The sequence below is a fragment of the Malaclemys terrapin genome, chromosome 9 (assembly GCF_027887155.1).
Source record: "Malaclemys terrapin pileata isolate rMalTer1 chromosome 9, rMalTer1.hap1, whole genome shotgun sequence".
Taxonomy (NCBI): domain Eukaryota; kingdom Metazoa; phylum Chordata; order Testudines; family Emydidae; genus Malaclemys; species Malaclemys terrapin.
The window spans coordinates 39,572,166-39,593,491 of NC_071513.1; the positions used below are offsets into that span (position 1 = coordinate 39,572,166).

Below are 21,326 nucleotides of genomic sequence, written 5' to 3' on the forward strand. Positions count from 1 at the left end.
AATTCTAAGACTGAGATCATTTCACATGGGAAGCTCATTGCAAAATTCTTCCCCAGAACTAGAGAGAGACGCTTTCCAAATCTTCTGTAGGACTAATCTAGGGTGAGCTAGAATGAGGTGTGACAAAGCCACAAAGTGACCCTCTTTCCTTCCTACATCACTTCTTCACCCTTCTTGTCATGGTGTGTGGTGGAGGGGAAGGACTGACTGTCTCATGCATGTACACCAAGAGGAAAGAATGAAAAGAGAATTGGATGGAGGGGCCCAGAGTTGCTGACACATACCTATGTGAAGGACAGATAATGAGAGGAGGGAAGGGAATTTTCTGGTTATTTTTCCTTATTCTCCCCTCTCTCCGCAAAGGCAGCCACAATATCAAAGACCCACCTTTTATTAATTCTCCTGACTGCAGACTATTAAGTGTAGAGTTATAAAAATGGGTGAATTGGACATGCAAAGCGTTAGAGGAGTAATGGAGTAGTGCTGTGGGCTTTAACAAGTACAAGGTTGGTTTTAGTAGTTTGGGTCACAGTGGCTGAGTCTTGAAGATGCACTTCTTATCTAAACTGCATCGTTGCAACGTCTTGAAGTTCTTCTTCACATATGTTCTACTGGTGCGTTAGGCTGATCACATTGAGGTAGCGTATAATGTAATTGCAGTATCAGTGAGGCGTGGTGTTGTCAGTTTGTTGTGACCCATGAAGTAAAATATGGGCAGTCGTGACAAAACCTTTCTTGAAAATCAGGGCAGCGGGCATTGTAGATGCCTGAACCAACCTCGTTTATGTATCTGATGGGAGGGGAAGCTGGACTCTCTTCAGTCTTGCCAACCCCTACTGAGGATTTTATTCCACTTGGGGAGTAAACATGCTTGTTTGTCTAATGTCTATGGTGCTGGCATAGTCTAGTGCTTAGAGCACTGTCAGACAGGGACACACTGGGTCTAATCCTGATTGTCATTAGCCTAGTGTGCAAACTATGGCAGATTGAGTTACAGAGCGGTGAAACATTTTCCCCATCTGTAAAAGGAGAATAATGAGCGCCACATTCCAGAGTTATAAGGATTAATTAATGCTAGAAGTTCTTGGGCAGAAGGCACTAAAGAAATTCTAATTAATTATAAAACTTACACTCACTGCCACATAGTGCAATAAGAAGCACCACTGTCTAATGATTAGAGCATAGGACTGGGCATCAGGAGAACAGGATTCTAATGACAACTCTGCTACTGGTTTATTGTGTGACCTTGGGCAAGTCTCTTAACCTCCCCGAACCTCCATTTGCAAAGTGCTTTGAGATTTTTTGGATGGGAAATGCTGTATTAAGGCAAAGTATTATTCATTTAATAGAATCATAAGGTTGGAAGGGACCTCAGGAGGTCATTTAGTCCAACCTCCTGCTCAAAGCAGGACCAATCCCCAGACAGATTTTTGCCCCAGATCCCTAAATGGTGCCCTCAAGGATTGAACTAACAGCCCTGGGTTTAGCAGGCCAATGCTCAAACCACTGAGCTATCCCTCTCCCCACTTTGTGATCCAAGTGACCATCATGGAGTTCCACATTTAAAATCGCTTTCCACTCCAACTATTCCTCTTCCTGCTCATCTCTGTCTATCAGACAGCTCTCCACTTGACTGACTGACTGTGTGTGATTTGCAGCTTTGGCTTCACAGACAAGGCAGTGAAGAAAAACCACCCATCCATTGGAGTGTATGGTAATGGTTTCAAGTCAGGCTCCATGCGTCTGGGAAAGGATGCCATTGTCTTCACCAAGAATGGAGGTGCACTCAGCGTGGGGCTCCTTTCGCAGACCTATTTGGAACGTGTCCATGCTCAGGCTGTTGTTGTCCCGGTGATACCATTCAACCAGCAAAACAATATCCTTCCCTGTAAGGCAAGAGTGGTGTGTAATCTGAACCATCTGGGTGGTGAGGCAGGAGTAGGAGACGTGTGGTACTGAGGAAGCCCATGGATCACTGTTTCATGAGGCACCATTGTTGCATAGTGTCTTCACACAAGGGGATATATCTGGGTAGCCTCCCACAGTGTCACCTGCATGTGCTGCTGCCTCCAGGTAACATCTGTGGAGGGCGTCAGCCCTATGGAGTACTAGGGCAAGGGTGGGCAAACTTTTTGGCCTGAGGGCCACATCTGGGTGGGGAAATTGCATGCAGGGCCATGAATGTAGGGCTGGGGCAGGGGGTCGGGGTGCGGGAGAGGGAGTGCGGAGGGGCTTAGGGCAGGGGGTTGGGGTGCAGGAGGAGGTGTGGAGTGCAGGAGGGGGCTCAGGGCAGGGGTTGGGGTGCAGGAGGAGTGCGGCGGGGCTAAGGCAGGCTCCTTGCCTGCCCTGGCCCCATGCTGCTCCTGGAAGAAGTCAACCCCACGGCCCTGGGGAGGGGGAGGAAAGGGCTCCGTGCGCGCTGCCCTCTCCTGCGGGTACCTTCCCCGACGCTCCCATTGGCCACGGTTCCCGTTTCCGGCCAATGGAGGCTGGGGGTGGGGGGGAGGGGAGGGTGTCTGAAGGTGAGGGCAGTGTGCGGAGCCCTCTGTCCCCTCTCCCCCTTTTCTCCTGGTGGGTGCTATGTCCATGTACATCCCCTGCCTACGCAGTAGTGTCTGAATTTTTAATGTCTCATTGGTAGTGGGGAGAGGGGAAACCAGGGGCAGTCTTGTTCTTTCTTTGACTCTGTGGCTTCTAAAGAAAATGATTGTTACGGAAGACTCTGGGCCCAGCCTCGAGGCCATCCTGAAACATACGCTCTTCAGTACTGAGGAGGAGTTGCTTGCTCAGTTTGATGCAATTCCAGGCAAAAAGGGCACACGGATCCTCATCTGGAACATCCGCAGGTACAGGGAGCCAGGGCACACAAGGAGGGATGAGTGGGAAATGATAGGTTCAGCCCTTTATAAGGCTGAGGGGAGAAAGAGGTAATAACTCAGTAGCCTAAGGATTGAGTACAGTAACTCCTCACTTAACGTTGTAGTTATGTTCCTGAAAAATGTGACTTTATGCGAAACGATGTTAAGCTAGTCCAATTTCCCCATAAAAATTAATGTAAATGGGGGGTTTGGTTCCAGGGAATTTTTTTTCGCTAGACAAGACATTATATACATATACAATATAAGTTTTAAACAAACAGTTTAATATTGTACACAGCAATGAATGATTGTGAGTGTGTGGTGGAGTAAGAGGGTGGACTATTTCCCAGGGAATGCCTTGCTGCTAAATGATGAACTAGCACTTGGCTGAGCCCTCAACGGTTAATACGCTGTTGTTAATGTAGCCTCATATTCTACAACGCAGCATGGACTGAGGCAGGAGGGAGGAAACACAATAGATGCAGGGCAGTAGCTGCAAACACTTCCTTGGATAACGTGGGCTCATCATCATGTTCAAAAGCTTTATTGACTTTAATAAGGCTTTTGAACATGATGATGAGCCCACGTTATCCAGCTGGAGCGCATCAGTCCCTCCTTCTGACAGCACATTCATGACTGCACAGGTGCTGACTTTCCAGGTGCTGGGGGGTGCATGCATGAGTGAGAGAGACATGCATTGTCCCTTTAAGTGTGCTGACCCCACTTCAAGCAACAGCTTCCATCAAGCTCCCTCCTTTCTGTCCCTGAGCCTGGTCCCCCTCCTCCACTTTGTGGAGAGGGTCTACGGAGGTGTGAGGGGGGGGAGAGGGGCAGGAGCAGGGGGACATCCTGATATCAGCATCCCTCCTTCCCCCAGCAAGCAAGAAGCTCCCAGGAGCAGCTCCAAGGCAGAGGGCAGGGCACGAGCAGTACGGCAGTGGGGGGAGGGACAGCTGAACTGCTGCTGGGCAGCTGCCGAGCCACATATCTTACAGGGAATTTGGGGAAACGGGGGGGCGGGGGGGGCGGGAGCTGCTGGCCCCCTCTGGTTCTAATCCCCACAAGGAGGGGCTGCTCTTCCAGAGAATCCTGCAAGCAGGCAGCTGCCAAATGACTACAGGGGAGCATTGCACAACTTTAAACGAGCTTGTTCCCTAATAGTCAGCACCACAACAACAACACAACAATGTTAAGTGAGGAGTTACTGTACCTAGACAGGCCCAATTTGCATCAGGATCAAATACCCAGTTTTATGCAACTTGCTATGTTTGGTTCTTTCAAGTGTAACAATGGCAGCGCCTACTCCACAAGTTTGCTTCTTGGGTAGATCACAGTCAGATCTTCTGGCATTTGTGACTAAATATGTTTTGCTGCTGCTCTTCCCTCCTGTTAGCCCTGCAGAGCCATCACAGCTAAGGGCTTGTCTACACTAGCAATTTACATCGCTGCAACTTTCTTGCTCAGGGGTGTGGGGAAAAAAAATCCTGAGCGCAGCAAGTTTCAGCACTGTAAAGCACCAGTGTAGACAGTGCCCCAGCACTGGGAGCCATGCCCCTTGTGGAGGTGGTTTTTTTATTTTTTTACAGTGCTGGGAGAGCTCTTTCCCAGTGTTGCGCCTCGACCACGCAAAGCTTTAGCATTGCCGGTGTAGATTAACCCTAATAAGAGAGAATCTTCTGGAGTGTATTCTCCCTAGTGGGTTAGCATGGGTGTCACTGAGGGCCTGCAGATCTTTTATTAGAGCTTGTGGCACATGAGAAGTGAAGAACCCATCTTGAAACTCAGAATTTTCAGGCTTGGCCCTCAGAAATACTTCATTTTATTTGTAGACTGAGCACATTTGATACAGAAGTCATTGAGATCCCAGTAACAAAACTGCACGGTACCCTCTTTAGTCACTTTTCGCAGTAGAACTGCACTTTGATGACCAAGATCCTGCTTTTGGTGCGTAGCGATATAAAGGTCCTGTGTGTTGCTCATTAGAGTAGGGTGCTGCCTAAATCTCTTTGCAAAATTTCCCCTTTACCTATTATTGTGTAGTGTTCTGTGTCAGTTGTCTGTCACATGCTACCCTAAAGGTTTTCACCAAGAAAGTTGGTGGTGACTGGACATCTAGCATAGTGAATGCCAGTGAAAATGAGGTAGGATCACAGTCTAAAATAGGGAAAGAACAAGTCAAAAATTACTTAGATAACTTAGATGTCTTTAAATCACGAGGGCCTGATGAAATGCATCCTAAAATACTCAAGGAGCTGACTGAGGACATATCAGAGCCATTAGCAATTATTTTTGAAAGGTCATGGAAGATGGGAGAGATTCCACGCGACTGGAAAGGACAAATATAATGCCCATCTATAAAAAGGGAAATAAGGACAACCCGGGAAATTACAGACTAGTCAGCTTAATTTCTGTACCCGGAAAGATAATGGAGCAAATAATTAAGCAATCAGTTTGTAAACACCTAGAAGATAATAAGGTGATAAATAACTGTCAGCATGGATTTGTCAAGAACAAATTGTGTCAAACCAACCTGATACCCTGTCAAAGAAAGCCAACAAGCCTTGTGGATAGGGGGAAGCGGTAGATGTTGTATATCTTGACTTTAATAAGGCTTTTGATACTCTCTCACATGACCTTCTCATAAACAAACTAGGGAAATATAACCTAGATGGAGCTACTATAAGGTGGGTGCATAACTGGTTGGAAAATCATTCCCAGAGAGTAGTTATCAGTGGTTCACAGTCATGATGGAAGGGCATAACGAGTGGGGTACCACAAAGATCGGTTCTGGGTCTGGTTCTGTTCAATATCTTCATCAATGATTTCGATAATGGCATAGAGAGTACACTTATAAAGTTTGCGGACGATACCAAGCTGGGAGGGGCTGCAAGTGCTTTGGAGGATAGGATTAAAATTCTTGAGCTGTAAGAAAGCTGCTCTTGCCTTACCAATCCTTGCTTTGATGTCTGCGTCCGTGCCACCCTGTTGGTCGATGATGCTGCCTAGGTAGGTGAAGGACTGCACTTCTTCCAGAGGGCTGCCATTCAGTGTGACTGGGTCATTACTGATGGAGTTAATCTTGAGGATCTTGGTCTTGTCCTTGTGGATGTTGAGGCCAACCTGTGATGACATGGCTGCCACTACGTTGGTCTTCTCTTGCATCTGCTGTTTGTGATGCGAAAGGAGTGCAAGGTCATCGGCAAAATCCAGGTCATCAAGCTGGGTCCACAACGTCCACTGGATTCCGTTCCTACGCTCATAAGTGGATGTCTTCATAATCCAATCAATGACAAGGAGAAAGAGAAATGGTGACAACAAGCATCCTTGTCTGACTCCGGTTCGCACCTGGAAGCTGTTTGTAAGCTGCCCTCCATGGATCACTCTACAGTGTATGCCATCATATAAGTTCTTAATCAGGTTGACCACCTTTGCTGGGATGCCATAGTGCCATAGTTCCAGAGAGTCTCTCGATCCACGCTATCGAATGCTTTTTCATAGTCAACAAAGTTGATGTACAATGAGGAGTTCCACTCCATAGACTGCTCGACTATGATGCGAAGCGTTGCTATCTGGTCCGTGCATGATCTATTTTGCCGGAAACCTGCTTGCTCATCTCGTAGCTGTGGGTCAATGGCATCCTTCATTCTCTCTAAGAGAACTCGGTTGAAGACCTTCCCTGGCACCGACAGAAGTGTGATTCCTCTGTAGTTGGCACAATTGCTGAGGTCTCCTTTCTTGGGGATTTTAATAAGATATCCCTCTTTCCAGTCTGCTGGAATCACTTCTTCTTCCCATATCTTCTCAAAGAGGGGGTACAGCATTTCCACTGAAACATCCAGATCTACTTTCAGGGCCTCTGCTGGAATATCGTCAGGTCCAGCCGCCTTCCTATTCTTCATCATAGTGATGGCTTTTCTGATCTCATCTCTGGTTGGTCTATCACAATTGATTGGAAGGTCTTCATTGGCTGGGTCAATGTCTGGTGGATTTAATGGTGCTGGTCTATTCAGGAGTTCCTCAAAGTGCTCCGCCCATCTATTCATCTGTTGTTCTATTTCTGTTATAGACTTTCCCTGCTTGTCTTTGACGGGACGCTCTGGTTTGCTGAACTTTCCAGACAGTCGCTTGGTGATGTCATACAGCTGTTTCATATTACCGTTGTATGCTGCCTGCTCCGCTTCTGCTGCCAGTCCATCCACATAATCTCTCTTATCCTTCCTAATATTCCTCTTCACTGCTCTATGGGCTTCAGCATATTCTTTTTGCGCTTTAGCCTTTGCTGCTCTAGTCCTGCTGTTATTAACTACTGCCTTCTTCTTCTTTCTATCTTCTATCTTAGTCAAGGTCTCTGCTGTGATCCACTCTTTCTGCTGATATTTCTTAATTCCAAGCACTTCCTGGCATGCTGACCTAAGTGTCTCTCTCACTTTCTGCCATCTGTTGGGTACACTGTCTTCCTCTTCCTCAGACCGATCCTGTAGTACTGAAAACTTATTCTTCAGCATCAGTCCAAAATCTTCCTTGATCTTATGATCCTTCAAAAGGCTAACGTTGAACTTCACTCTTCTATCTGACGCGTCTATCCAGTTCTTCTTCAGCTTCAGCTTCAATCTGGCCACCACTAAGTGATGGTCGGACGCTACGTCTGCTCCTCTTCTAACTCTAACGTCCTGCAAAGATCTTCTGAACTTCTTGCTAATACAGACATGATCGATCTGGTTTTCTATCATGCCTGCTGGCGATACCCAGGTACTCTTGTGGATCCGCTTGTGAGGAAAGATGCTACCTCCTATGACCAAGTTGTTAAGTGCACACAGATCCACAAATCTCTCTCCATTCTCACTCATCTCTCCCAGAGCGTGGGTCCCCATGACTTGTTCATATCCTGTGTTGTCAGGTCCAATTTTGGCATTAAAATCTCCCATAAGGATGGTAATGTCTTTGTCTGGGAGAATCTCTAATATTTTCTGAAGTCTATTGTAAAAATAGTCTTTGTCCCCCTCTTCACTGTCATTGGTTGGAGCATAGCACTGTACAACATTCATCTTAATCCTCTTCATTTTAGTTCTGAAGGATGCTGTGATGATCCTGGAACCATGTGCCTCCCAACCAATCAGTGCCCTCTGTGCCTGCTTGGACAACATGAAGCCTACTCCCTGTGTGTGGGGTGCGTCACTCTCTTCATGTCTGGAATACAACAACAGCTCTCCTGTCAACAGTCGTCTTTGTCCAGCTTGCGTCCATCTTGTCTCGCTAATGCCTAGTAGGGTCAAGTTGTTGCTCCTCATCTCTGCTGCGACCTGTGCCATCTTTCTTGACTCGTACATGGTCCTCACGTTCCATGTATCAATGGTAATCCTCCTGGTTGCAAGAAGGGTAATCAGCTTAGTGGCTTCCTCACGACTTTCACCACCCAGCGTCATGCGTCTTCGAGTCGAAGACCCTTCTTTTTCCAGGCTAAAAGTCTCTGTAATCTCTATTGTTGGCGTTTCTATAGCAGGTTGATTTCTTACGGGGTGGAGTTGCTAGCCCCACGCCCAACCCTCCTCCTTTATCCTGACTTGGGACAGGCAGATGGCCCCAAAGGACCTCTCTGGTGGAGTTAAACTAGAGAAATGGTCTGACATAAATAGGATGAAATTAAATAAGGACAAATGCAAAGTTCTCCACTTAGGAAGGAACAATAAGTTGCACACATACAAAATGGGAAATGACTGCCTAAGAAGGAGTACTGCGGAAAGGGATCTGGGGGTCATAGTGGATCTCAAGCTAAATATGAGTCAACAGTGTAATGCTTTTCAAAAAAAGCAAACATCATTCTGGGATGTATTAGCAAGAGTGTTGTAAGCAAGACACGAGAAGTAATTCTTCTGCTCTACTCTGCGCTGATTAGGCCTCAACTGGAGTATTGTGTCCAGTTCTGGGCACCACATTCCAGGAAAGATGTGGACAAATTGGAGAGAGTCCAGAGAAGAGCAACAAAAATGATGAAAGGTTTAGAAAACATGACCTATGAGGGAAGATTGGAGAAGAGAAGACTAAGAGGGGACATAACAGTTTTCAAGTACATAAAAGGTTGTTACAAGGAGGAGGGAGAAGAATTGTTCTTCTTAACTTCTGAAGATAGGACAAGAAGCAATGGGCTTAAATTGCAGCAAGGGTGGATTAGGTTGGACATTAGGAAAAACTTCCTAACTGTCAGAGTGGTTAAGCACTGGAATAATTTGTCTAGGGAGATTGCGGAATCTCCATAATTGGGGATTTTTAAGAGCAGGTTGGACAAACACCTGTCAGGTATGGTCTAGATAATACTTAGTCCTGCCTTGAATTGCAGGGGACTGGACTAGATGACTTCTCAAGGTCCCTTCCAGTTCTATGATTCGGGGAGGGGGCATGGTGGGGCCAGGCCAGCCCCCCATGGGGTGGCGGGGAGGGAGCATCACACAGCCCCGCTACACCCCCAGCTCTGCTCTGGCCCAGCCACCGGCCCCTGACCACTCCCAGCCCTGCCATTGGCTCCGTTCCTGGCCCACCTGGGGGGGGGGGGAGGCAAGTGGGGCAATTTGCCCTGAGCCCCACGGGGCCCCCACAAGAGTTTTCAGGGGCCCCCATGAGAGTTTTCGGTGGGTTTTCAGTGCCGCCGAACACACCCGGAGCGAGTGAAGGACCCGCTGCCAAAGACCTGGAGCTTCTTCCGCTCCGGGTCTTCGGCGGCAATTCGGCGGTGAGGGCTTCTTCCGCTCCGGATCTTCGGCGGCAATTCGGCGGTGAGGGCTTCTTCCGCTCCGGGTCTTCGGTGGCGAGAGCTTCTTCCGCTCCAGGTCTTCGGCCACAATTCGGCGGCGAGGGCTCCTTCCGCTCCGGATCTTTGGCGACGGGTCCTTCACTTGCTCCGGGACCCGCCGCCGAAGTGCCCCGAAGACCTGGAGCGGAAGGACCCCTGCCGCTGAAGACCCCAGGCCCCCTGAATCCTCTGGGCGGCCCTGCCACCCTGGCCCCCAGCTGTGGCCCCAGCCTTGGCTCCCTTACCCCTGTCCGCATTCTCCCCCCTCACTGGGAGCTGCAGCCCCGCTCCCGGCCCTGGCTAGCAGGAGACGAGGCGCGGATACGGTTAAGGGAAAGGGTGGCACAACCCTGAAAAGTTTGGGGACCACTGCTTTGTAGCTTGACTGCTATAAAGTTGTTCTATTGCTGATACAGAGTGGCTGGATAGGATGTCCTGATTTTTGTTTATCGTGTTTTTCAGAAATAAAGATGGGAAGCCTGAATTGGACTTTGATACAGACCAGTATGACATTCGGATATCAGACTTCAGCACGGAGGAATCAGAGAATGCTGGGAGGAAGGTTCCTCCTCGCCTTGAGAAGGTTCAAGAGTCCTCTGCACCAGAAACTGAGTACTCCTTACGGGTGAGTTAGGGATGCTGGAGTTACACCAAAGAAGTAGATTGGTCCTTGCCCTGTGTCTGTCCTAGGTAAACAGTGTGAGCTAAGAGTCTGTGTTGATGTCAGACATGCCAGGGCCCTTCAGTGTAGCACTTCCCATGGAATTAAAAGCTGTGGAATCCAAGCTGTGTTTGCCTGGAAAGGACTCAGCTACTTGGCTATACGGGACTGATTGTGTTGTCAAATGACTTCACTTTTTTCCCTAAAGGTCTCCAGTGAAATCTGTGTCCATAATACCTCTTTTCTTGCCCTGTCTCCTGCTCCCAGGCATACTGCAGTATCTTGTACCTGAAGCCCCGCATGCAGATTGTTCTGCGACAGAAAAAAGTGAAGACTCAGCTGATCTCCAAGAGCTTGGCTAATATTGAATATGATGTGTACAGACCTACCTCCACGGTATCCTTATAGCTGCCTCTAACCTTTCCTGCCTCCTGGTAACTTCTTTGCATCCAGGGTAGCCCACAATGAGGATCACTTGTTTCCCAATTAAAATTAACTCCTCCTTTGTACTCAAAGCTGGATTGGGTGGCCTGGAGCAGCAGGGTGGAGAAGCCGAGGTTTGAAATGAACTTGGAGACTGACTTTTCTTCTCCTGCCCTCCCTTTACCCCCATAGAGGCTAGATCCCAACCTGAATAGTTCAAGAAAGAGCCTTGAAAACTGTTTGTTGGAGAAGGAAAGGGTATGTCAACTTACTGGATGGAAGCCCTTGCACGTTTTAAGTCTGAGTGAGGTCCAGATGAGTGGAAGGAATCTTCATGCTTCAGTAGTCCTGGCAACTGAATTCCAATACCAAGCTTATTTGATGTTATCAGCACAAACCTATTTAAACCCGTTTAAAACTATAAACGTCTTTAAAAATATATAGGGAAGAATCCTCAGTATAAACCAGGGCCTGATTTCTATGTACAAGACCAGAACTTGTGTATGATAAAAGGGAAACCTTGCTCCATGCTTCCCTCTTTAACCCATTTATCAGCATTCAGTTGCTAGCTTTATTTTTCCTGACTGAATGGAAAGCTTGAGATCTGTGTTCATTTCATTCATTTTTTTTGTCTGTTAGCTGTATGAATACACGATTTTTTTTTACTCTTTGTGTACGTTTTGAGAACACACTGACTGAAGAAGAGAGACATGATTCCAAGTCAAGGCAAAGCACAAAGCAAGCTGTGCTTACCTAGATGTCTATTAAAATATCCCTGAAACAGAATGTGGCTTACATTTAATATTAAATAAATGACATTTTGTAAAAATCTACCCTCCCCCTAAACACACTTAAAAAGTGGTTCTGCTCTGAAAAGTGACTCTGTAAAATGGTATCCTGGGATTCCACCTGTCTCAATTTCCACATCAAATGTGAAAAGAGTAAAAAGATGGAGTTGTTTTTAACTTCTAGCCCTGCATACTCAGCCAGGGATCAGAGACTTAGCATGGGTCCTTTCTTGTTTGTGCATCCTGCTCACTATTAAAGATTTTACAGATTTAGATCCTGCCTTCGGTGACACTCGAGCATAAGTATGCCTAAGTGGAGTTTAGTAAGCGATGACAATGAACAAGAAGGAATGGACTTTGGCTTGTTCTCTCACAACTTTGTTGGTTCTGCAGAGCCAGCATGCGTAAAATGTAATATATCCCTGACACTGAAGAATAAAAATTGTTAGAATACACTTAAGGTAACCCCAGAGGGTGACACACAATGAAAATATACCATCTTCACATATATTCGGTAAATGTGGGAGCCCTTTTAAAGGGATAGGCCAACCAGAAGGATACTTCTGGTGTAACAAGATTGTTCTTTATAAATAGCTTCTATTTTTTTAAATCTAGTAGCAGAATTTCTTCCCCAGAACTGAAACTAAGTGAAGTGGGTGTCTGCTGAATTTCCTCTACCTTTGTGGGCCTTGATGTCTTCATTTCATTATTTCTTGAGGTTTCTTTGGTCTTGTTTACAAAGCCAAAACAACCAAATTTAATCACGTTTTTAGTCATTTGCTGGCCCGTCTGGGTTATAACTCAGTTTGATCGTGGTTCTTTGGTCAGAACTTGACTGCTTTATAACAAAATTAGTATTGTAGCCTTTTTAGAGACCTAGGATAAAACATGTTATTTTAACCTATCTGTAACAGTCTTGTTCTGTCCAGACTGGCTGTGTTAAACTGTTGGAACTCAGATGGGCTATAGTTATGCTTATCCACCTTTTTTGGCTGTGTATGCCGGGCCTTCCTCATTCTACAAAGGCCAATGCTCAGCTCTGCCCTCCTGCTAAAGAGGCAAAGGTGTTGCTCTAGTCTAAACAGCACAATATCTGCATCACACAACCTACATCATGAGGTTGAGACATTGAAAACTTGTGGGATTTACCTCTCTTTGGAGACACTTCACCTTCTGCTGTTCTCCATCAGTGGCCCCTTTCACACACCCCCGCTCCCCCAACCACACACAAAATGGCCTTCCCACAAAACGCTATTCATTTCTTTCTTCCTCGGAGCTTGCTGTTTTTTCTCCTTTGACGAGTTTTCTCTCAGAACAAGAGGGTGAAGATCACCTTTGGGTTCAATTGCAAGAACAATAGCCACTTTGGGATCATGATGTACCACAACAACCGACTCATCAAGTCCTACGAGAAAGTGGGCTGCCAAATGAAGGTGAGTGATTAGTGCTTCCCCTCTGCTCTCAGGAATGGGGGAGGAGAGAGGAACATGGCTTCACCAAAGGTAGGCCCTGTCCATAGATCCTTACTCTGGTCCCATGGGCTTCCAGGATCTCACCAGCTTAGCACAGGAGTTCTTGAAGCTTGTAACTGGACTGTCTGTCCCCATCAGCCGTTTACTATACATATATCCATATTGTACTCTTGTCTAGAAGCTGAGATCCAAGTGCGTCCTCTGAGATTATTTATTGCTGCTATAAGGGGTAGATGCAAGTTGTGAAAGTCATCCTCTTTGCTCAGCCAGACTGCTCCCTTCTCTAAGTGGTGTACTTATTACAGAATCATGTGTGCAGTGATGGGGCAGCATAGCGGTGCCAGCAAGCTGGCTGTCATTCCTTTGCTTCTAGGGGTCATCTTAGATACAGATACATCGGTGGATTTCAGAGTAAGGAAGCTAGATGATATTCCAGGTTTATACCCTATGGATTTGTGCTTACGCCTTCCCTTGTCCGCACTGTCTCAAGGGGATCTGCCAGCTGGGGACTGAGATCAGGCCCTTGGAGATTGCCAAGCATTCATATCTGATGCATGTTGCTGCTGTACATTGCACATGCAGAGGTGTTACCATCAACTCTTGTATCAGAGGGGGATGTGTGGAAACTTGAATCTTGTTGCCAGGATTCCAGGGGAATAGGAATTGTTCTCCTGAAGGTGCTACCTCCTTTTCTGTAACCAGTATGGCTGAAATGATTGGTTTTCTTCCTTCTTTTTTGACCATTGGTGTAGGGGGATGGCATGGGCGTGATCGGGGTGATTGAATGCAACTTCTTGAAACCAGCACACAACAAACAGGACTTTGAAGAAAGCAAGGAATACCGGTAAGGGTGGCCTGCCGCTGGGGCTACTGCTATGCATGGGCTTTACGTATGAAGTAGCTCCATGTTGGCCTATCTTCCTTCTGACACCCCTACCAGAAAATGTCTGGCCATGTTTCTGAGCAGTCTGGAGAGACCTTGCTCTCCTGGGTTGAGAGAGGGAATAGTCTCCATATTCATCTAGTGCTGGTTTTCATGCATGTCTCCACCCATGAACCCTAAACCGTGCCCCAGAGATTTATCTGAAATTGAACAGTGTGTTTTCATTCACTAAAGCAGTGTTTCCCAGGCTTTCAGAAACTGAGCCCCACAGCTGGAAAATTAAACCAGTCATGTCCCCCACTTGAACCCTGTCATGATAGCAGGGCAGCATGAGAGAAACTGGCATTGGCACTGTTCCATGTCCCCCCCCCCCCCACACACACACACCCTCCCAGCTACTCAGTTGGACATACCACTAACTTTGGGGAAATGCTGCGCTATAGAGATGAACATTTACAAATGAGTATAAGCATCAAATTTAGAACGGGCAGTTGGGGAGGGAAGGGGGGGTCAGAGCAGACCCTGCCGTTTGTCTTTGCTTTGCAGATAGCCAGCTGCTCTTAAGTTAGTGAAAATAGCTACCAGAGCTCTGGGCTGCTGTGCTGAGGTTAGGGGCCCCCTTGTCTCAGCAGGAAGTGAGAGGTGAGATGTTTGTGAACGCCTCTCTGGTCTGTCATCTTCGTGACCCCCTCCCCCACCAAGCTGCTAGGTTATTGACTTGACCAGAACTTACATCCTTCTGAGGTTCACGAGTTTCATGCTGCTGCTCCAGGGGGGCTTTTGCCGTCAATCTGACACCAGGAAGCCTGTTTTATTAGTGGAAAGGGTATATTATGGATGCAATTAATCCTTGAATGCAGGGGCTGCCTAAAGTTAAGGGAGACTAGGCGTCCCCAAATCTTGCTCCCTATAGCAGGCTGGTCTGTAGAACAAGAAAGACAGTACTTTGGGGTGATATTGGGCTAAGCCTGTGCTTTGTGTTCCCATCTGAACATGGCTATCTAGAATTTGGATTTTCTCTTTTCATAACTGTGTCAGGTGTCTCTGCATTGTAAGGTTTTCTCTGGTGAGTGTGATAAGACATTTTCTCTTGGGATGTGTAGGAGATAGCGAGACTGTCCCAAAAAGCACTTAAAGACCTTATTCTGATATACTGGCCTCATCCAAATGCAAAGGGTAGAAATGCAGTTTTCCTATTGGGAGAAGAAAACCCTATGTCTGCTCCACCCTCTCTACCTGTGCACAATACCCATGCTTGGGCTTGTATCTAATTTGTTTTAAGTTAATTGATGCTGGCCTTAGTCCCAGTGATTACTTGAATCGTATATAGCAGCCAGTGGCTGGATGAGACATTTCATTAGGCTACCTGGAAATGTTAGGAGGCCTGATGGCTTCTCTTTGGAGGGTGGGGGGGAATTGCCCAAAGGTTCCAGGCAGGGCTACCCAGGACTAGTTAGCTGCCTGGGTTTGGTCTTAGCCCGTGAGGCCTCAGTCTTCCTTGGTAAAAATTGTGTTTATACTGTAGCCGAATTTGGGGCCAAAGATGAGACCTTAGCTTCTGTGCACAGCCTGACCTTGAGCCCTAAAGGATTCAGAAAGTATAGGATGAAGTTCTCTAGCCTGTGTTGTACAGGAGGTCAGATTAGATGATCTTAATGGTCCCTTCTGGCTTTAAACTCTGTGAAAACTGGGGTGCTCCGACTCTTGGTTTGGAAAGGAAATGACCCTGACTCTGAACAAAAAGGCAATCCTGCTCCAATGAGAGGCTCTAAGAGCATTTTGGGTGGCAGAGAGTAAGACCCCAGAGATCTTGAGCATTAGGATCCCTGTGTACTGGTAACATAGGGTGGTACTGGCACACTTCTGAAGCTGTGGGATGGGTGATACATCAGGGTTATTCTTGGTACAAATCTCGATGAATGTTCCAAAACCCAAGCTGTTCCTGCAGTGGCACATCTGAGTGCCTTCTCCGTCCCCACCACTGTCATATCTGAGCACCTGTGGTTACTGAAGTGAAAGGCAGAGACAGGCAGTAAAGGAGGTTTGCTTCTTCACCTGGGTTGTGTTACTTGTGCTACCTGTTGTGACTTTCAGTGGAATTTGCCTGATTTTTCACTGCTCTTGCCTTCCTTCTAGACGGACAATTACTGCACTGGGACAGAAACTCAACACTTATTGGAAGGCGAAGGTGGCACAGATGAACTTGGGTAGTTCCAGTGCTGCCAATGTGATAGCGTGAGTTCGAACATGCTATTGGTCTAATTTTAGTGCAGCATTAAAAGCACTGGGCCTTTCATCTGCAGAGAAGGGGTGGGGAGTTGAGGAAGGGCAGAGAGTATGGAGGGTTTATTAGTATCCCTTTACATTGGGAGATCTAGCTGCAAAGGCTGCTAGTATAATAAGTTTTTAGTGATCTCAGCTTAGTCCACTGGCTAATGTTGGGGGTGAGCAGGACATGTAACAATAGTGAGAATGGAGTGGCATTGGCAAATGTATAGAGGGTACTGTGCCTAAGATAATGTGGTGTCCCAGGCTGGGACATGCAATGCCTGGGCTGAGCTACTTGTCCGGATTAGGTGCTAATACAATCAAGCCTTCACTTTCATAGCTCTGATATGAACAGCACAATAGTGAGGTGAGCAATCTATTCTGAGGGAGCTATGTGCAGCAGACGGAGCATGGCGAGGTGTGGGGTTGAGGCGATGGGGAATGGGGACTAAAATAGGGACATGCACTGCCAGAAACTGTAGACTAGGCTAGCCAGCCACACAGTTGCAGCGCAGGATGCAGTGTTCTCAGTATTCAAGGGATGAAATATAGGGTAGGGGTAGTTCTTTGCTTTGTATCCTAGTCCATGTATCTTTCTTTCCAGAGGGAGACCAGACCAGACTTGGGTGCAGTGTGAGGAGTGTTTGAAATGGAGGAAGCTCCCTGACAAGGTTGATCCTGCATCATTACCTGAGAAGTGGTTCTGTCATCTCCATCCCCACCCCAAGTACAAGTAAGGAGCTCACCTATCTCAGTCCTTGTCTGAACTTTCTACCCTGCTGCCTCCCACTCTTAATACAAACACTCACTGTCCCAATTTTTGCTGACCCCTGCTTCCCTTCCCATGTACATGTGCATCTGCATAGACCTTGAAATATAGAAGCTTACCTGGCCAGCCCTTATTATCGCCACTCGGAAAATATAGGTATGGAACAAAAATCCCACTTGAAATACAGGTCCCCACATGGGTGGAGGTTAATAGGAGGATGGCTCAAGATTCTGGACTAGGATGGTGGCTGTTTAATATATTAATTGGTAATCTGGAAAAGGAGGTGTCAGATTACAGATGACACAATTTTCAGTCAAGATGAGTGGATTGTGAGCAACTTCAGCTGGGTCTACTTAAACTGAGTAGTTGGGGAGCAAGATAAACAAGGGCAAAGCAGTTCAGGTTAGAAGGAACAATTAAGGTTACTCTTACGTACAGATGGTTTATAAATTTACTGTAACCTCTCAGGAGAAACACCTAAGATCATTATGAACAGTTGAGTGAAAACATCTGCTCAATGTGCCATAGTTGTGGTTTAAAAAGGAAAAACAACCACCATCAAGGTGTTACTAGGATGGTAGGGTACTTTAAAAAGGGATAGAGAATATTACTGAGACTATTATAATGCTTTTATATAAATCACTGGTAAACCCAAACCTGGAATTCTGTGCCTACTCATGGTCACCCTATCTCACAAAGAAGAAGGTCAATGAAAATTATTAGAACCATGGAAAGACTTCCATAGGAGGAGAAATCAAAAGGATTAGGACCGACTAGTTTAGACATAGGATGTACTGGATGTATACACAATAATGAATGGTGTAAAGGTGGTCAGTCGGGAACTCCTGTTTGCCCTTTCTCATAATATAAGGACCAGGGAATATTCAGTCAAATTTAAAAGTGACACGGGAACTCAGTGTTTACACAGAACATTAGTCACAAGGTAAAATGGAGGCCAGGAATTTAATAGAATTAGATATTTTTATACAATTCATATCCACAGTTGCATTTTTCTTTTACACTAGTGTATACGGGATGTAAACCCTCCTACTTCAGATTATAAGCAACCACTAACTGTCTGGGATTAGGAGTTATTTTTCCCTATAGGCATATTACAGTCTAATTGTTCGTTATGGGGGTCTTATGCTTTCCCCTGAGGCATCTGGTATTGGCCACTGTGGGAGGCAGGGATTGCCACACTTCTTCTCCATAGTAACTCATAATTTGAGAGGAAATGACACACATGCAACAATACTTGACGCCGTGAACTCAAATCTTAAAAGCTTCACTTTCTGCCTCCTCATCTGTGTAATTTTAGGAGGTAAGTGGCTTGTTTTCCCCTAAATATTTTAAATTTTGTTGTTTCCAGGCTGCTCCTATAGCTCTCTTTGTCTGAAATAGATGCAAAGGTTATAAGGAAAGATAAAGTACTGAAGAGTCTGAGAGAGCAGCTGGAGACGTATACAAAGATCCTAAAGATTTGGGGAATTCGTAGGCGACAATCAAACTGTACTCTCTCATGTTCAAGCATGACGGACTGATCTCATTGCAGAAGCTGCTCAGCACCTGAGGAGCAGGAGCCCAGTGATGAGGAGATGAGCCCTAGCTATGACCGAAAATTCAGGAAACAGTTAAGTATATGCTGACTCCATCCTGCAGATGGACTAGCAACAGCAAGGGAGTCAGCAAACCAATTTTGTTTTCCCTCCCCAGTCCTGTTGCTGCTTTTGCCCATTCAACCCAACCAGGGAGGGGGAGAAGGAAACAGCAGTACCTCTGCATAGCAGCTCAAGGTCCAGGTGACATGTCCCAGTTTTCTCACAGGAGGTGCACGTGTCAGTGGTTCCTGGGTCAACATCAATGATATCCTCTTGGTTTCTCTCACCCACTTTCTAGGATCTCTGTCTCTGAAACTAGACTTCGGTAGTTAATCCAAACTGCCTGCTCACTGGAGTCACAGAGGTGATACCATGACAGTGTTCTTGCACTGTGGTAATAAACTCTCCTCATGCTGAGGTATCTTAATGTCCTAAGTCTTGCCCATGCCACCTCCCAACTGTTTCTCCTGCCAGAGATAAACTTCAGATCCTGGTTGAGCCTTACAGAGAACGGAAATTGAATGCCTTCTTCCTTCCCATCATTTAGAGAGCAGACCGCAGAGAGAAAGAGGAGGAGGTCATCGTCATCTTTGGAGAACCTGGAACACGAGGTGAGAGGAAGGAAATGACTGGAGAAGGCTTTGTCATGGTCTGGAGAGTGGGGAACCCTGCTCTGTGCTGTTGGGGATGGCAAAGTCTCTGCCCTGCCCCGGTCTTTCTTATTTCTGTCTTCTGCTGAGAGAGGAGCTGACACGAGGATCACGGTGTATTGGCTGGAACAAGAAAACCCTGTGTATGCACAGCTTGGACATGCAAACACCAGAGCAATATTAACACCATACTTATTAACAGCGTGACAGTGCTTAGGAGCTCCAGCTCACATGCCATTCTTTCTCCCAAGCCCTGTCTTAATCAAGGGGCTTGATCTTGCCCCCTCTCAACACAGAAGAGGGGTCGGTGAGGTCCCCCTTCCCGTCCTGCGGTCGCAGGGCTGGTTCTCTCAGGCCCTTTCCCACTTTCAGGTTATCTGGTTATATAAAGACTGATGTTTTGAATTTTCAGGAGCACTGTCTTTCGGACACGGCTGCCCAGGATGGGTTCTCCGGGCAGCTCTGGACACTGCAGCGTGCGATCAGGTTGGCCGTCCTTTAGGGACAATTCCCTCCCAACAATCATCATGGTATTAAAACATCTTCCCGCTCCCATTCCAACCCCAGCCTAATCTTGTTGCATGCCCTCTTCCCAAAAATACCCTCATGTCGCATGCTAGACTAGTCTTTCCCTGATCCATTGGGAAGGACAAACCTGGTGAGGACAGGAGGACTTCTCACTCCCACCTTCTCTCCTCCCCATAAGCCACCTCCCAATAAGCCATGCATACCAATAAGCCATGAAGCACGTAAGTAGATGAGACTTTGATCACTGTTGCAGAGTATTTGATCTGGTTTGAGACTAGGAGGTTCTCTGAGGTGTTACTCTGTCCTCACTCATGTTTGTCATGTCTTCCCACAGTAGTGGCATCAATTTCTCCTCTCTTCTTTTAGTCATTAATGTTTCTTTCGTGACATGGTCATTCCACAATATCCCCAGGTGCATGCCCGTGTATGTGTAGAAAGAAAGTCAGTTTGTCGCTTGCATGTATCCCTCTGTGCATGGACATTCTCACAGAAGCACCAGGAAACGCCTCGCATCCTGGCATGAAGAAGCTAAAGCACCATTGCCTGAATTGGGAAGGAGATGAACTCTTATAGTTCTAAACACTAACCGTGCCACCTGTGGTAGTGACTGGGGAAGTGGAGGAGAGAGGAATGCCCCTTCGGGACAGTGACCGTGCAGTAATTTGGTTTGGTTCTCAGCTGGTAAAGTCTGCTGAGGTGGTTATTGCAAGGGGGACCAGTTCAATATCTAGCTGGCAGAGCCCCTGAAGTGGTAACCGCAAGGGGAATGGGTGAGGCCTGGACTTGTAGAGACTTGTCTGATGGTTATGTGGGTGCAGTCCATGACCCATCAGAGAATGGTGATGGGGGTGAGTGGACGTTGGTCTTAGCTGGCAGAGCCCCAGTGATGGTACCTACTAGGAAAATTTTCTTTTAATTCCCAGTTGGTGGATCTGCTCGAATGGGGACTCAGGCTGAATACTCAAGTACACTCCTGTGCTGCTTTCAGTTTGGTTAAGTAACTTTTTCCAAAGCTGCAGCTGGCATGTGAGAGGGGCTGTTTGTTTTATTGTTTCAATGCTCCCTTCCTTGCCAGGTATTATCCACTACACCAGAGCCCTGTCCTGCTCAGAATAACAGTGTAACACGTGTGGCAAAGCAAGAGCCTGCAGAAGAGGGGCCTGATGGGATTGCTGGCTCTCTCACTCCTCCCCCTGCTCTTGACAAGATCGGTGCTGTCTGTCTGACCACTGGGCCTTTGGAGCAAAATATATCACAGACAGCTTCAAGGTAGGCGCGATGGTGCAAACAACTGCCTCCTTATCAATAACAACCCTCCTCCTGTTGTTGGACACCCACCCTGTGTGTGAGATTCTGTGTGGGGGGAGGGGTATGCTTGCTCTTGGAGTGTAGGGACATGAGGCAGAGAGTGAGAGAGGATTATCTGAGAATCTGATTAAAGCAGGTGTTGGCTGGAGCCAGAAGTTCTTCTTCGAGTGCTTGCTCATATCCATTCCATTAGGTGTGCGCGCGCCGCGTGCACGATCGTCGGAAGATTTTCTACCCTAGCAACACCGTCGGGTCGGCTGTGGAGCCCCCTAGAGTGGCGCCTCCATGGTGCTGAATATATACCCCAGCCGACCCGGCGCCCCCTCAGTTCCTTCT

General features: G+C 46.9%; 1 protein-coding gene across 1 annotated transcript in view; it reads left to right on the plus strand.

The window, feature by feature from the left end:
* The window catches only part of RBM41 (RNA binding motif protein 41), a 53,382-nt gene that overhangs the window by 19,621 nt on the left and 12,435 nt on the right, over nucleotides 1–21,326 (plus strand). The window contains exons 8-18 of the mRNA XM_054039394.1: nucleotides 1,659–1,875; nucleotides 2,698–2,846; nucleotides 10,105–10,267; nucleotides 10,571–10,699; nucleotides 12,828–12,947; nucleotides 13,739–13,830; nucleotides 16,006–16,104; nucleotides 16,742–16,870; nucleotides 18,459–18,536; nucleotides 19,052–19,115; nucleotides 20,758–20,951. Of these exons, the coding sequence (XP_053895369.1) occupies nucleotides 1,659–1,875; nucleotides 2,698–2,846; nucleotides 10,105–10,267; nucleotides 10,571–10,699; nucleotides 12,828–12,947; nucleotides 13,739–13,830; nucleotides 16,006–16,104; nucleotides 16,742–16,870; nucleotides 18,459–18,536; nucleotides 19,052–19,115; nucleotides 20,758–20,951 (1,434 nt within the window). The remainder of the gene's footprint in view (nucleotides 1–1,658; nucleotides 1,876–2,697; nucleotides 2,847–10,104; nucleotides 10,268–10,570; nucleotides 10,700–12,827; nucleotides 12,948–13,738; nucleotides 13,831–16,005; nucleotides 16,105–16,741; nucleotides 16,871–18,458; nucleotides 18,537–19,051; nucleotides 19,116–20,757; nucleotides 20,952–21,326) is intronic.